Here is a 17,061-nt window from a genome sequence, read left to right as displayed (position 1 = left end):
AATTTAGAATCATTATGTCATCAAATCAGAAAGCATCCACTTTCAACACCTATCACTATTTAAGGTCATTGTCACAAGATCAATGGAACATAGGGCTGTCTGCTTAGAGGTCTTAAGTTTTGGATAGGAGGTTTCTACCTGCAGAGAAGGGTGCATACATTGTGATTGCTGACCTTTTTAAAAAAGTTGCCCTGGTGTCTTCCTGGCTCAAAGTTCAGCCTGTAGGCAGATACTCAACTTAAAAGAAGAGTAATGAGCATGAGGCACTGAGCACTAAGCACTGAGCACTGAGAGGTTACAACTCTGAGGATTTCAATATCTGAATCCATGTTTTCCTTTTGCCATATTCATGGACACACTATCATTCAAATGGTGTTGCCTCCTGAAGGAGAAATAGGATAATGTTTTCAAGTGACTTGTAGCAAAGCATATTAAGGCACTGGAAATTACATTGAGGAAATATATGAGTTATTTGGAGATGATCTAGGATGGTGAATGTAATGATTCTGAGAATAAAACATTGACAAGAAGTAAGACAGTCTCCATGCCATTGATTTCTCTTTCAAGTGTCTGATGACTTTCATTGATAAATTTGAGATTCCTGCAAATGTGAATAATCTTTGAATCATATAGCACCGGCATGAACTTTAACTTGCTGATTTATCTCAGCAGAGAGCCCATAAATAAAAATATATGCTAACATTATTTTCAAATTGATTAATTTTTAAATCTCATTTCTCAGTAGTTCATATATGAATATTTCATCGGTATCACTTCTTTTCCTCCTCCTTCACCCACAACTACTCCCATTCCCTCTACTTCCAAATTTATGGCCTCATCATCTTTAAGTTTTATTTTTAATATAAATATATATAAGCACATGCACACAGATATGCATATATACTCGCATAGATATGCATAACCTGTAGTGTCCATTTGATGTTGCTTGTATGTCTATGCCCAGGGAAGACAGCTTTTCATTGTACAAGCTATGTGGGAGCTTGTCCCTAGAGAAGACTGAGCCTTCCTTTCTTGGCAGCCATTCACAGCCAGTAGCTGTTCATTTAGAGGCAGAACTTTATGTAGTTTCCTCAGTTCATGTTGTAAAGACAGTAAGTGTTGTTATGCACTCCTGTCCAGGCAACTGTATTGTTGCCAGCCCGTGGATAAATTTTCCCTTGTCTATATCGTACTGTCTGGCAACAGGCATCCTGATCCTTCGGGTATTATAATCTTTCCTCCTCCTCTTCTATAATGTTCTCTTTGCCTTAGGCGTAGAAGTTGAACCTCTGGTGTATTGATTAGGGTTGAACACCTGTTCTTTGCATTCTGTGGTAGTCTTTATCTGTTGCAAAAAGTTTATTTGAAAAGGAGAGAGAACTACAGTATTTACAATACAGTTAGAAATTACATTAGTTTAGGGAAATGGCATTAGTAGGTTCTCCTCTAGAATCTGCAGCTTCTCAAGTGGCAAGTAGGTGGCAACGTTTACAGTACTAGGGGTTAGTTCCATTTTATTTAGTGGGCCTTAATTCTAGTTTCACATTTTAGCTGTTGGCTATACTAAAGATATAAGTAGCACTTGAGAACATTACTATCATAGAAGAAAGGTTTATGTGTATTCTTTCTTTTTTCATTAACCTTTCAGTAAAATCATAGAATTTTAGAACCACTTTGCTTACCATTTCTTGTTCACTATTTCAGAGCTTCGAGAAACCAAGACCTCTGAATATTTCAGCCTGTCCCACCACCAGTTAGACTACAGGATATTACTGATGGATGAAGATCAAGACCGGATATATGTGGGGAGCAAAGATCACATCCTTTCCTTGAATATCAACAATATCAGTCAAGAACCTTTGAGTGTAAGTTTGTCATTTTAGTGAGGGAAGTATTGACATTATAGGTATTGAAAAGAATTTAAATACATTGAAGATATTATGTATTGGTTCAGAAAATACTAGACACATGGACACACACACACACACACACACACACACACACACACACACACACACACACTGGAGTTACTTTTTTACGTCACAGTTGAAAAATATACTTAGTCCAATTCCTCCATTTGGTTTCAAAAGTTTTGAAAATCGATTTGAACTCTGAAAAATGAATGAAAAAAACCCCACTCCTTCAATACTCATCTAATCAAAAGAAAAAGGGGTGTATTGGGGGAAATGTACCATGAAAATCCTGGTTAGAAAAGGAAGAAGAACCATATCTTCTACGTGTACTCCACAGAGTGTGAGGCTATTAGCTGCATGGATATTTGAATAAGCATAACTACATTTATCATTCTTTACAATAAGGAAGCAAAACTAAGCATCAATGGAGTAAAGGAGTAAAACTGTGCTGATGATAAATTTATTAGAAACAGTACACTTTGCATTTTTTGTATTAAAGGCTGATGACTCAAAATGTATTGTCCTCTGCCAGCTGTGATTTAGATGGCTTCACAGTGTTTCAGAGACTGGTTTCATTTCATGTGTTACATTGTTGCAATACATGGAGGCTCACTTTGAGTAAACCTGCCAGTCTGGCTGTGTTGTTTACCAAAGGTAAAATATTCAGCTAAGATAGATGCATAAATATAATTCATAATGATATAAACTGGTGGTAAAAGTAGACATCCAAAGGGACTGTAATGGGACTGGAATGCAATGCAAAATATGCATTGTATTTTGCATATGTGTATTTATAATGACTTATTTAAATATACAATTATAAATTTGCACATGTTATGGAACAGGTTTTGTTAAAGAAAACACTGATTTTATGAGCAAACAGCAAATTATATAACAACATAATAGCCCAATAGCTGGAATTCAGAAGGTAAAAGGGGAATTTTGGAAAACAAGGACAGTAACACCTTGAAGAGATCAGGAGGTTAAAAGCAAATGAAGGATGTTGGGTTGCTGTGTGCCTGAATGAGAATGTACAAACTTTATGTTTCTTCCTGAGCAGGTTTTCTGGCCAGCATCAACAATCAAAGTTGAAGAGTGCAAAATGGCTGGCAAGGATCCTACAGTAAGTAGTTGAAGAGTACACACACACCACATACAAACATACACTATTCATATATACACAGAACCCTACTTACACACATCACGTACATACAAATGCACCTACCCTAACACATTCATATTATATCCACATACACAATCATACACACATAAATACACATAACATACATCACCCACACTACATACCACATACACATAAACATCACACATCACACCCCCCCCCACACACACACATCCACCAACTACTTAGTCTTCACTTGTATGTAGCTTGAGAGCTGACTGGATTAGTGGCATTGGAGCTCTTTGGCTGGACAGATATTGAAAATGTGAATGTAATGGGACTGGAATTCTCAGACCATCTGTTACTTTAGAATTCCTACTGGTTAAACTTTGCTGCCTTGCTTTTATTATTTAATGCAGACACTTTTCATGATTGATTTTACCAATAAACCTTGTTCCGAGTGGCTACAACCTGCAGAATTCTCAGCAGGCTGCTGCAGTAACGATAATGTGAGAGTCTAGAGTAACTCCCAGATATCCTGGGAACTATTCCTGAGTTTCTTGGTGGAAAAATAGCCATGAGCCTACCCATTCCAGATAAAAAAGTCAACAGTGATGAATGGTACATTTGTTAATTCAAACATCACAAACAAAAATAATAAATAAAAATAAAAATAAAAAACATCACAAACTATAATCAAAACAGATATACATATAGTGCAACACTTGTGCAAATTAGAGTCCCTTAAATGGGTCAAGCAAAGAACCTACATTGATTTCCAGATGAACACAAATATATATATATATATATATATATATATATATATATCGATGAATGTAATAGAAACACAGTTATTGTGTATAAAATCTAATATATTTACACATATCCATCGAAGTTTGAAGAGATCATATGTGTTTGTGTTCAGAAAAGTTTGACTGACCACATTGCAGTAGATAAAAGAAGAGCAAAGAGTATTAATGTCCATATGGAGCCTTGAAAGTAAGTGTTCTAGAGGAATATGGGGAAAAGTTAGTCATGGGGGAGACTAATCCATAAAGAAAGGAAATTTTTCAGTATGACTGACTCTCAAGACACTCTCAGATATAAACTTCCATAAAGACTGGAGAAAGTCATGCCAATAGAAGTCTCTAGAATAGCAGTTGTCTGCTTTGAGGGATAAACAACCCTTCACAAGGGTCACCTAAGGTCACTGGAAAACAAAGATATTTACATCACAATTCATAACAGCAACAAAATTATATTCATGAGGTAGTATTGAAAATCATTTTATGGTTGGGGTCACTACAGCATGAGGAACTGTATTAATGGGTCACAACATTCGGAAGGTTGACAACCACTTCTGTAAAGGGGAAGATTTCTGCATAGCATTCCACAAGTGTTCTTGGAAACCATTACCAGGAGTGACTCAGTTGTGAGTCTTACAGATTCAATTTTATATTTCATCACATCAACAGAACTTAAAAAAGGGAGAAGAAACGTGAAACATCATTACAATCTAAAGGAAATCTGCAGGGTGGACATCCAGAAAAAAATTGTACATTTTGATGGCCTTCCAGGGGAAAAACATTATGGGGTGCAGTGCTATGGAGTATGATGTTTTCCTTAGGCTATTCTTTCAATAACTGGGCATGAGCTGAACAATTCTCCTTCATTCCCTAATGAAGACATTTTCCACTGATGCATGTCTGACGGTGGTGTTGTGCTTCACCACACTAATACCCCATGGCGATGTTACTGAGTTTTCTGATGCTTTGTTCAGGAAGTTATAGATTTCTAATTCACAGCAATTGCTAGAGAAAGAGTATGTCCATTGTAGATACATTGGCATATTCACTTTCCAAAGAGTGACCCCAATTCTTCTGAAGTGTCTAGCAACTTCAATTGAGCCCTTTCTCCTTTTGGTGAAATAAAAACCCCATTGTTATTTGCATGTGATAATTAAAATATATTTGATAAAACTTCAGCACATGCTTACATTTCCCCGTAATTTTACTATTCTGCAATATCAAGCATGGGTATTGCTAATTCTTCTTTATGGCCAATAGCTGCACTCTTGAGAAGTCATCTATAAAGAGATCTCTTCCATGTATTTTTATGAATTAATACGATAGGTTTTGCTTTTCCAGATAGAATGTTGAGTTCTGGGAAATAATAATCTATGAAATTCTTACAACTACCTGCTTATCTGTTTAGGGGGAGAGTACCTAACAAATGTGTCTCATGTCCTACATATGCAACCCTTACAGAGACCTCCTGTTAATCTGACTTCAGGAGAAAAGGCCAGTGGAACACACCAATGAGAATTGAATGTTCTTTCAATTTGAATGTTCAATATTTGAATGTTCTTTAGATAATACGTTTTATTGTGCTTTTCATTAGCACCAAGTATTTGCAAATGTCTTCACACTGTTGATGTAGTTGCCATCCTACTGTATATACTATATTTCATAGCATTTCACGTTTTAAGACCCATGAGTTGACGATTTTTTATTGGCCCTTTGAGAGTTTCACAAGTTTTGATTGTATGCATCCTTTTCTCATAGTTATTCCTCAGTTCGCCCCTATTGACTTTTTTAAAAGTTGTATAAACCAGTGTCTGTGAAGAGCATAGATATTAATGAGGTCAAGGCAGTATATGTAAGAGGCTTTGCAATGCACAAGAACGGATGAGATATATATGTAACGATTATGAGAAAAAGCACTCAAATATAATGGAACAAACCAGGCTCTGTTCTAAGTGTTCCATCCTAATCTTGAAAGCTGCAGAGTTATGCCAGCTAGAAATTGAAAACAGCCATGATCTAAAGATTAAGAAATGGAGTGAGTAAGGAGAATGAGAAATGTGTTCCGAGTTTTACAGCTGTGAGTGGGATGGCCTTTGTCTGGTGGAGGACATCGGCCCCACATCCTGACCTTCACAGCGAAATTGCATATCTTCCCAGGAAAGAACAGTGGGGCTAGGGAGACACAAGGCAAAGGACAACAATGGAGCTGGGTATTTTTGCAAAGTGTGCTTTTATAAGTTTGGCAGAAACCATATTAGCTAGATCTGTCAACGTTAGCCCATGTTTTATATCAACCACAGGAAGATTCACTTTAGGTAAACCCTCTTTTATTTCCCCATCCTTTTGGTTTATCCTGCATCTGTTCATCAACTCCAATTACTCTGCAGCTTTGGCTTTTGAAATGTCTTCTGATCCTTTCTACTTATGATACAATGGCTACTTCTCTGGGAACTCCTCTCCCAGCAGTCTTGGGTTGGTGCTCCTCCTGTGTGTGTTGCTGAAACACCTTACCACTTACCACATCAGTCCTTAATTGTATGTCTCTCTGCACTAATTGGAAACACTGTGTGGCAAATGTCATTATCCACTATGCCCAGATCAGTATCTAGAAACTTCATCAAATTCAAACTAGTTCTGAGTTAATAGCGAGGAAAGCAATTAAACAAGGGAATCAGTTCAAAGAGTTTATTAGGAGCAATGTGACATGGTAGATGATGAGTTTGCTAAGGCTGTTAGATTAACAGTGTCTATAGCAAATATGTGGATTTCAGAATAATATCTCCTTGTTCCTTTTCTTTTAAATGTATTTAACATCTCTTAAGTGAAACAGAAAGAAGCAGTAAAAATCTAGTCAGCACAAAGACACCAGAATTTGTATTTCAGAAATTTCATTTGTAGAAATCGACAGCAATTTATAAATACACATATTTTTTAAGGAGGGGATAGGAATGTACCTAGACCGTCAGTTCATGCCTAGAATGGAAGCCATTCTTTGTGTCCAGATCCAACACCATGTGAGCCCAGCATGATAACACACATCCTTAACACCTGCTCTTGGATCAGAGGCACAAAATTATCAAGAAGAGCTAGCTGAAGGGCTGCCAGTAATATAGGAGACACTTTTCCAAGACAAGGGGCAGGAGAGTTGAATCCAGCAGCATTTTAAATGTTATACCAGATAAAAATAATATTCTACAATAAACAGTTTTACTGAGAGCAAATTATTATGGTGGTAATACAGCATTTTTCTACTCAATTAAAGAGGACACAAGCTATTTTATTCTAGTCCTTTAACTGATCAAAGTTAACTCTATAAAGTAATGGCATAGCTTTATTTAATCATACAATTTGAAGACTGTGGGCACAGTGCTTGAACTGGTTCAAGATGGCCTTCTCATCAGTCAAGGATGGAAATGACACTTTTCATTACCTGGCAAGAACCAGTATAAAGATATCTAGTGTTCTGATCTAGCTCTAAAGTACCCTTTGCAAGCTTCTGTTTAGAGGGCTCACTCTTCATTTTGTGGCACTATTTTGAAAGTTATGATGCCTTTAGGCAGTGGGTCCATGTGACATAATAGGTCACCAGAGGCTTGCCTTCGAAAATTGTACCCGTCTTTGGTTCTAGACTTCTCTGTCTTATTCTTTGTCTTTGCTGTGTAAACACTTGCTACAAGCTCCCACAACCACAGAGTCACTCTGCCATGCATTCTACACCATGATGGACTGATATCTCCACATACATACATACATACATACATACATACATACATACATACATACATACATCCCACAATGTTTTGGAGTCTCTTGGACAACCTGTCCATCAACTCATGCAGATAGGGGAATGCTCTTGAAATCACAACCACAGCCAAAGAACACACCAAATAATTATTAAATACCAAATGGTCATCCTGAAAACAGACACATACCATAAACACACACACATTCACAACAACAATTTTAAGAAGTTCATGAATTTGAAAGAGTGAAGGCAGAGTTATATATAAAGGATTGGAGTGACAAAGGAGAAGAAGGAAATTATGAAATCAGAATCTCAAAAAATTAAAAAGGCATCTTTGGTAGTTATTTCTACTAATGTCCCCAATACAAAATCTTTTACATATTAATATTATGAGCAGGATTAGTACTAACCTGGGAAGTACAGATGGACTGCCCAAATCAAACTGTTGCTACTGCTTTGTTAACATGTTGCTCAAAAGAAATGTTACTATGGCCATCTTACTAGTGAGAAATTTGAATCATAGAAAAACCTATATAACTGACTTGATAACATGTAGAAAACGCTGAAGGCAGGGTTTGAATCCAGGTCACTTGTGTCTCTGAACTTGTTCCTATTTGTGTCCCTCCTGCCTATGTGAAGGCAATGGCATGATGACAGACCAATCCAATTGCTTCCTGTTTCATGACACAGGATTCTGTATTACACTCACCACTCTAGAACATGCACTGCAAAAAAATCCACTAACTCATGTACTTGTTTTCTTTTTACTTTACTTTTTATATTTAATTATGTGTATGTGTGTGTGTCAATGTATGGTTATGTTCATGTGAGCATAACTCCCTGCAGAGATCAAAAGATGATGTTCCAGACATTGGATTTGGAGCTATACATGGTTGTGAGCCACTCAGTGTAGGTTTAGTGAACAAAATCCAAATCTTCTGGAAAAGCCATGGTGCTGTTTCATCAACCACCTGCATTTGTTTGTTGACTAGGAAGTTTTCATTGGGAAAATTCATTCTTTATGTATCTTTACTGTCAAGATTATTCTGCAAATCCCAGATGAAATTATATGTCTGCTAAAGCTTTACACTGAGTTCATGTATGAATGTATTCATGTATGTATTAGTATATAGCACTATGATGGCTTCATGGATCCTAAAACAGCTTGATATATATGTTCCTCTCCTTTCTTTGAAAGGAGAAAGTTGTCTGGACAATGAAGTGTTGCTAACTCTAGATATAGTGCCTTAACAAACATTTACTGAAGGGAATTTACACAACAGTTTAGCTCAGACATGATAAGGTCAGAAACTGATGCTCTGCAATGGAAAAGCAGAGCTCAAAATATGGGTTGGCAGTGACTAACTCAAGTGTTCAGCATCACTTTCTGTATTCTGTGGAAAAAGAGGCAGAAGATGAACTCAGTGGGACAGTTAGGAATTTGTAGTGATAGTAAAAACCCCCTACAGAAAATCTGGGCAGTCGTAGTGGACCAAATTTCAGTCTGTGGTTAAGAACTCTATTTAATCTCTGTTAGAGATCAACTTCCTTATAACTACACTGAAATTCAGCTAGTTAATTGAAACCTTGCTATGAGAGTTAAGACAATCTAGGTACATGGAGGGAGAGGCCTAAAAACATTACTAACATACAAATACTGTTTGTATAAGTATCAATTGCTGAAGAGAAAAGTGTGGATTCTTAATGCATAGGTATATGATAACATACAGGAAAGTATGGATTAATATTATACATGTGTTTGGAAATCTTCTTATAGTAGCTGCCTAAGTAAATGTAGACAAATTAAAAACAAAAGAGCCTCTAAGGTTTATTTTTCTGAAGGGGACTAAGTTTCAAAAGGACAAAAATTAATAAATTCATGTAAGTCCTTAAAAAACATATACTGTATATGCAGCACATATCAGTTATAAAGAAAAACAATAAGCATTGGTCTCTTTGCTCACGAGTATTAACATAGATACATGCATACCACTCTCAATTTTTTCAGTTTCTGTGGAATATTATGTTATCATGTCTAGCTATATAATAAATCTGCTGGTACATCTAAACACAGGTATCAAGATACAGCACTGTATTTTTAACAAAGATTATTACTGTCTTAATGTTAAAATAAAGTGCATAGTCTGGACTTTAAGGTTTAATTTCTTTGACATTAGAATTAAAGATTATTGATAATACATAGTACAATATGTGCTTAAAATTCCCATCACAAAAGGAAATATATACTTGTCAAGTATAAAAATGAATATCAAACAAAAATGATGCAATATATAAAATATTATAAATTTCTAAGTCAGGTTTAGCTTCTGTTTTTTGCACTTTGCTTTGTTATACTTTGTAATAACTTAAATAGTAGATACACAACATACCCAGAAACCATGAAAAAGAGACTTGTATTATAGACTATCCAGGGAGACATTGTATTAAATTTGATATATTTTACAGTCTTTATTAAACAAATTACATCTCAAATGATAAAATTACGTTCAATAAAATTCTTTGAGAGAAAATGACTTTGTAAGGGGACATCATTCTGTCTCAGGCTTGATTAACTTATAATCAACGAAAGTAATGAGTACATCGGTGTTGGAGTTTGGGATGATTAATTTGGCCACAGGGAACTTACAGATTCCTGCAAGGTCACAGTTAATTTAGAAGTATAGCAATGACACCCTTGGCTATTTAGTTTAACTGGAGCCAGTTGAAAAACAGGTTTGAGAAAAATGAAGAACACATTTGCTGGGGACTTTGCGTATAGAGAACGATTCCACCTTCTTCACTGAAGCAGCAGCTATTGAGATGTTCTGAGGTGACTTTCATTTCTCAGTTGGATAGGGTAGCTGTGGTTACTATGGTGAGTTAATGATAATATGGAATGTGAATGAGCACAACTTGATTTCAAATTGCTTTGTAGTTTGTAGTGTGTGTGTGTGTGTGTGTGTGTGTGTGTGTGTGTGTGTGTGTGTGTGTTATATTTTAAGGAAAACTAGAGCAGACAAGTAATGGTATGTCTTTATTAGTTTTTTTTACATTTATTTGTTTATTTGCTTTTGTTGTGTGTATGTATCTGTGTGAGCAAGTGCAAACAGAAGTGGAGGTCTGAAAATAAGAGGTGTTTTCTTCTTTAACACCATAGGATCTGGGCATGAAACTGATCTTCAGGCTTGGTGGCAAGCAACCTTATATATTGATCCACCTTTCTGGGTGCCCTCTGTATGCCTGCATTTCTGAACTGGATCACATAAAAGATTAAGCTTGTAAAACAAACTCTAAACTTTAGAGCATGAAAATTTATACGGGATTGACTTGGAACATAGTTGAACAGTAAAAGAACTTACAACAAAATTGGCAAGTATAAGGACCAGAGTTCAAATCCAGAGAAACCACCTGAATGTTATGCTGCACCTAGCTTAAACCCTGGTCTGGCCACCTGTCTTTCTGGTGCTCAGAGGGTGGACACAACCTCCCAGATGATCCAGCCAGCTTATGCAAATCAGTGAATTTTGGCATCTATGGAGAAGTTCTGCCTTTGTGAATAACAAGAAGAGTGATGGAGGGAGAAACACTGAAATCAATAACAAAGTCTCAGTATGCAAGCACACGTGTGTGATCATGCACAAACACAACCACAAGCCTACACATACATGTGAAAAATAAACAAAACATCAAAAAAGCATATGAAGCACTTCAATAAGAGAGGAAATCATTTTAACTGATACGTAAGGTAGGCTGCTTGTTACCAAGACAAATGAATGAGATAAACCAAGTTATTTTAGTATTGTATCTTCAAAGATGTCTCTTTACAATAGCATTGAAAAGATAGAAAGAAAATGTGCAGGTAAGCATGTCTAAATCAGATGTATAGAAGTGTCAAGAACATTTCATACAAAATCTTAGAATTACGAGACATTAAATCGTAACAGCAGTGTTTGTTCTATTAACCTCTGTGAGAATAGGAGGTTTTGTCTGTTCTTTCTCTTCACTAAAAATGCCCTGAGTTCTGAAATCACCTGGCTTACAATGGGCAAATCTCAGTTGAGGCACTCTTTCTGTAATAGGGTTGTAATTATTGCTGAGTAGCCAAATCTCAACATTTTGATTTCTTATTTCCGTAAGTTAAATAAGTGTTTCCGGATGGCATTTACAAGTTTGTACACAGTTTCTCCAAGACATGGACAAGAGCAAATGTCCCCATATCATCACCTGCCACACCACATCCCAGGTTAACAGAGTGACTGTAGGTTTAATAGGCCATGGCCTCATTAACTGTTGCTTTCTTTTGGCCAGCACGGCTGTGGGAATTTCGTCCGTGTTATTCAGACCTTCAACCGCACTCACCTGTATGTCTGTGGAAGCGGAGCTTTCAGCCCCGTGTGCACTTACCTAAACAGGGGGCGGAGATCCGAGGTAAGCCTGACTGTTTCACTTTGTCCATTTGGATGTTAGCATCTGAAATCTGATGGTATTTCAGAGTTAAAAATTAGGGAATTTAATGACAGTAAAATATTTTTGTGTTCTTGCAAACATATGACTATATTTCATTTTGACTCTGTCTGCCAAGACACGCTAAGGTGAATTCTTTGGCTTTCAAATTAAGCATATGTTTACTTGTTTCTAAGCATAGGAATTGTAAAATGAAGGATAACTCTAAATTTATAATTGTATTAAATATAAAGTGCTAAAGTACTCATTTTCATAAGTATGTATTTATTCTTATGTATACTTTAATTTTAGTATAACCTATGGATATATACTTTAAGATGTGTTTAAAGCAGGGTATGAAATGTTTTGTTGAAAAGTAGCTTTAAAAATTGACAAACCATGCTTTCACTTAAAACTAATATTACCCTGTGCTAGTTCATTCTGACCTTATTCTTTTAGTGTTTAAAATGTTATGAGTAGTTATGTTATGGTATTTGCTAAATATTAGTCATATAGTCAGCTAATAAACAGTCAAATATAAGGCTGGCTGGGTTTGAACTGTGATATCAAAGGCTGCCCTTTTATCCCAGCTGCTAACACTAGGGCTGTGCAGAAAATCTAAAGAGTATTCATTCTTTCAATCATCTGCATTATTTCACCTAAAATGGTTATTTTAGAAACTAAATTATTTGAAGCTACATGTAGTTCATTATTAACTTAAATTTAGAAAATCCAAATCTTAGGTCATGTCTTATTTGGCTTCTAAAGCTCAGAATTATGGGGAAAAACACACCAATATTGCTATTAATATTCTTTACAAAGTTATTTTTCTTGAGTAAAAATTAATATACTTTATTGCTAATGTAGTTGGACAAAGATTCCTCTGCACTCTATTTTATTGAATTGCATTTAGGCATGTAATTTATACAAACATATATAGTTAGATGAATCAAATATCATTAAAGATGAACTAAATATCATTGGACCTCAGATTTTTTTCAGATTTTTTTTTTCTAAATGAGGCTCAACATGCTACTGATATGTTATTATTCTTAAAGGGAAAGTTAGGCTTTTTGGGAGAATGCCATTGGGTGCACTGAAATGAGCATTAGGGAAACATGCCTGTGATCAACTGATTAGATAAACTAATGCTTTAGGCATTTGAAATCTGCCAGGCACTACCCTGAAGTCCATACAACTACTGTGTGGGTCAACAATAGCATGGCAGTTTTCAGAACACTGATTTCAAATGAAATTGTTTTCTCGTTTAAGAGTTACCCACTATTCTCTTCAAACATTAATTAGAAAGTCTGACTAAAGTAATCCCCTTTGGAAAACAAGCATGAAATAATTATAAACCCTTTGGGGAACTGGAACCACACTAGTCTTGCTTAAAAAGATGCATTTCCCAGGCATAAGGCATTCCCATTATTTCAGTCTTCTAATAACATGTAGAAATCTTAGTAAGCAATTCAAGGAGGAAGGCATGACGATTTTTAAATTTTACCTTTGTCTTGATAATCAATCTATGTCAAAGAATTTAAGCTTTACATTATTTTAGACATCCTCAGCATGCAAAACACAGTGTAAATGTTCCCATTCTCCTTAGTCTGAAACAAAGGACACCCTAGCATGAAAGGAATGTGCAATGCAAATGTTTGGTTTTGCAAGAATCTTCTACTTTTATCACTAAATTTGCACTTTTAAGGACTAGAGCATAGGATTTACTGCTAAACTCTTTTGACAATATTAAGTCATAGCCTTTTCCTACATTTAAAACCAATTTAAATGTGAGCCAGTTGGGTTGGCATAGGTTTTAATGCTTTATTTTGAGACATCAGTTTCAACCACCTACCTTCACAGAAATTCATTGGTTCTTGGAGCCTATTTCATGAGCATATTTCATGTCTGAGTGCCATGCACCTCCTGAAACCTGACCACTCTTCCATTACTGCGTGAGTCTGGGTGAATGCCCTCCCAGATCGATGCTAGTCATCTGAAAAACAAACCTTCCTGTGACATCAAAATCCAACCTCTTCTCTTCTGTATTCCATCTTATACCTGCTAACTTCTGTTTCTGGTAAAGAACTGAGTAGCATCAGGGCATCAAGAAAGCATAGACCACAGGAATGGAGAATCCATCAGGAAAAGGCGCTTAAGTAATGTTACTGTAAACTCTAGAAAAGTTAGCAGGCCCATCTGTGATTAGTTACATCAGCTGTTTATATATCATCTTTCCCCACAACTCCAGGATGTGTAAACCTTGATCCACCACTCATCATCAGATGCCTTTACCTTGATTGGTCCTCATTCTCATAGAGGACTCTGAATATTCACATGATTCCTGTGCTTCTCAAAGCAAATCCCCTATCAAATTACTCCATTCTAGCAGCCTTTTGTAGCTTTTCTCTTCTTTCAAAAGAGAAAAAAAAAACTTTTTGTTGTCAATAAATTATCTGACTCAGAGCCACCCATCACATCTGTTTCCTCTGGTCCATCATTCGCCTGCATTCACTTTCATTTCAATTCCAAGAGAATTTATTTCTTTCCATTAAAGTTGCCTCAGTTCTCTAAGTTTTTAAGTTACTCTGTAAACAAGCTATTCAGATGGGTAGCTTTTCCTAACAAATTTCAATCACATTTTCCATGACTTTATTAAATATTGTAAACACAACTCTTATTTCACACAATAACTCAAACTGATGAATGACTACATTGATGCTCAATTGCTGTTTTGTCACTGTGACTCCACACATAACATAATGTCAGCAACTTTACACCTTCAGCATTGTTCTTTCTGCTCAAGTGTGCTTTGGCTAGTCAGGTCCTCTGTGTTTCTATGTGACTTTTAAGTTAATTTTTCCCTAATTCAACAAAATGCATCATTGGAATTTTGATTTTGTTGAACTTGAGAATCACTATCAGATAAAGCCATTGAAACAATGCTATTTCTGCTAGTCCATAAGCATAGGAGGTCTTTTAATTTTCGAGTGTCATTGTCAAGTTGTCTCCTCAATATCCTAGATTTCAATGTAGAGGTCGTTTCCCTCCAGGGCTAAGCTTATCACCTAGGTATGCTTTAAACTTCTGCAAATGGGATATTTCCCCTAATTTATTTACCAGTAAGTTTGCTATCTTTACATAGAAAAATACTAGTGAATAAATGATGAAATTGAAGTCCTACTCACTGCTCATAGAAATGAAAACTTGCATGGCCACTTAGGGATGTCACCATGGGGGTTTCTCAAAAGACTAAAAGTAGAGCAATCTATGACCCAACTATTTCACTTCCCGAGGACTGTATTTTGGTTTCTTTTCTGTTGTTGTGAAAAAATACTCTACCAAAAGCAACTTTTATGGAGAAAGGGTTTTGTTAGGTTTTAGTTCTATATTATAGTTCATTGTGATAGAAAAGTCACAACAGCAGTACCTTGAATCAGCTAGTCACATTAAGTTTGGAATCAAAGGAAGAGAGACAAATGACTGCATGCTTCATCTCAGGTGCAGATCATAGAGTTTAAATGTTATATGTGTGTCAGGGGGAGATGGGCCTTGAATATGAAAACATTATGAGAGGGGAAAGAGACATGATGACAATGGAATATCTGAATCAAGAAAGCAGGAGAGGAAGTGAGTGCCCCATGGCTGAGGGGCACAGAGACAGGTGAATAAAGTCAGAAGAGGGTTAATCAAGTATATATGGAAATGCTATCATAAAACTCACTCAAAAGTTACTAGATTGAAACTATTGAATCTAATGTTGTAAAGTAAAAAGAAGAAAGGCAGAAAGGAAGAAAGAAGATTCATGAGATCTGGGAGAGAGTAGGATTGAGTCCTTAGAAAATTGGTTGAAGCATCATATTTCTGCTTGAAATAGATTATTAATATTTCACCACATGTTTCCCAGTGTTGACTATAACTAGACTGTAATTAAGATCACGTGGAGAAGAGGAGGCTGAGTAATGGAGGAGTGGACCATTGGAGAACACCTGGTACCTATTTCATCAACTTCCCCTGTGCCAACACTGGCTTATCAAGGGAAATTTGTTCCTGGCTCTAGGAACGCAACCAAGATTATTAAATTTTCTTGTTTTCTTTTGTCTTTATAATTATTTTCTTTGGAAAGCAGATGTACTAGGTGTCAGGAGGCTGAATTTGGATTCTGTTTTGAACTCCACTTAGCTATGGTTGCCTTGGTGATACACTCCACTACATCAGACTACTTCTACTTTTTTTATCTATCAAAAACAGACTACTTCTACTTTTTTTATCAAGTAAACAAAACTTCGGAATGCATCTTTTCGCTATTGAGTCACAGCCATTTCTCACCAATCTCTAAACTCTGATCGTCACCAGACAAATTCTGTTATATTGTAATTGTTTTCACCATAACCATTGAGATCACAGGTCAGATAATTTTGAGCTAGTACCCAGACCTTTCAATGTTAAAATATATTTACAATATTTTCCCCTTCTTCTCCCCCCTGATACTGCTCGCATGTGCACCTCTACCACAACCTCTCAATTTTCTGGACCCCTCTTTTTAAACCATTGTTTTCCCACATACATATAAATGAATAAACACATAAATACAATTTGCCCAGCCCTTTCCGTGTTGCTTGTGTGTGTTTCTAGGGCTTCCTATTTGGTATTAGGTAAGCAATCAAAGCATTTCTTCCTAGGGGAAAACAAATTCTCCTTTTCTCAGGAGCTGTTAATCATTTGTTGCTCTTCATTTGAGGGTGAGGCCCTATGAAATTTCTCCTACGTATATTGGGATGACAACTCTCATTGGAAATTTTCATATATTGTTTAGGCAGTCATGTTGGAGATATTTGATGAGTAGAGCTTGTCTATCATAACAAGGAGGCGCGATAACATAACAGACCTCCCAGCTTTCTGTCTCTTATAATCTTTCTGCTCCTGCTCCCTTTTCCATACTATTTATTCAGGAGTTATATTGTAAGTGTATCAGTTGAGGCTGGGAAGCCCATGATCCATTATTCTCTGCATTTTTGTGACTAGTTGTGACTT

The 17,061-nt window shown here is 36.2% G+C and overlaps 1 protein-coding gene across 1 annotated transcript in view; it reads left to right on the top strand.

The window, feature by feature from the left end:
- The window catches only part of Sema3c (semaphorin 3C), a 152,491-nt gene that overhangs the window by 73,918 nt on the left and 61,512 nt on the right, over positions 1-17,061 (top strand). Inside the window, exons 3-5 of the mRNA XM_027393473.2 lie at positions 1,705-1,865; positions 2,974-3,036; positions 11,893-12,012. Coding sequence (XP_027249274.1) covers positions 1,705-1,865; positions 2,974-3,036; positions 11,893-12,012 — 344 coding nt within the window. The remainder of the gene's footprint in view (positions 1-1,704; positions 1,866-2,973; positions 3,037-11,892; positions 12,013-17,061) is intronic.

This window comes from Cricetulus griseus, assembly GCF_003668045.3.
Source record: "Cricetulus griseus strain 17A/GY chromosome 1 unlocalized genomic scaffold, alternate assembly CriGri-PICRH-1.0 chr1_0, whole genome shotgun sequence".
In the NCBI taxonomy this organism is placed as follows: Eukaryota; Metazoa; Chordata; class Mammalia; order Rodentia; family Cricetidae; genus Cricetulus; species Cricetulus griseus.
The sequence above is the reverse complement of the archived record's forward strand: the minus strand, read 5'-3'. Positions and strand labels throughout refer to the sequence as shown.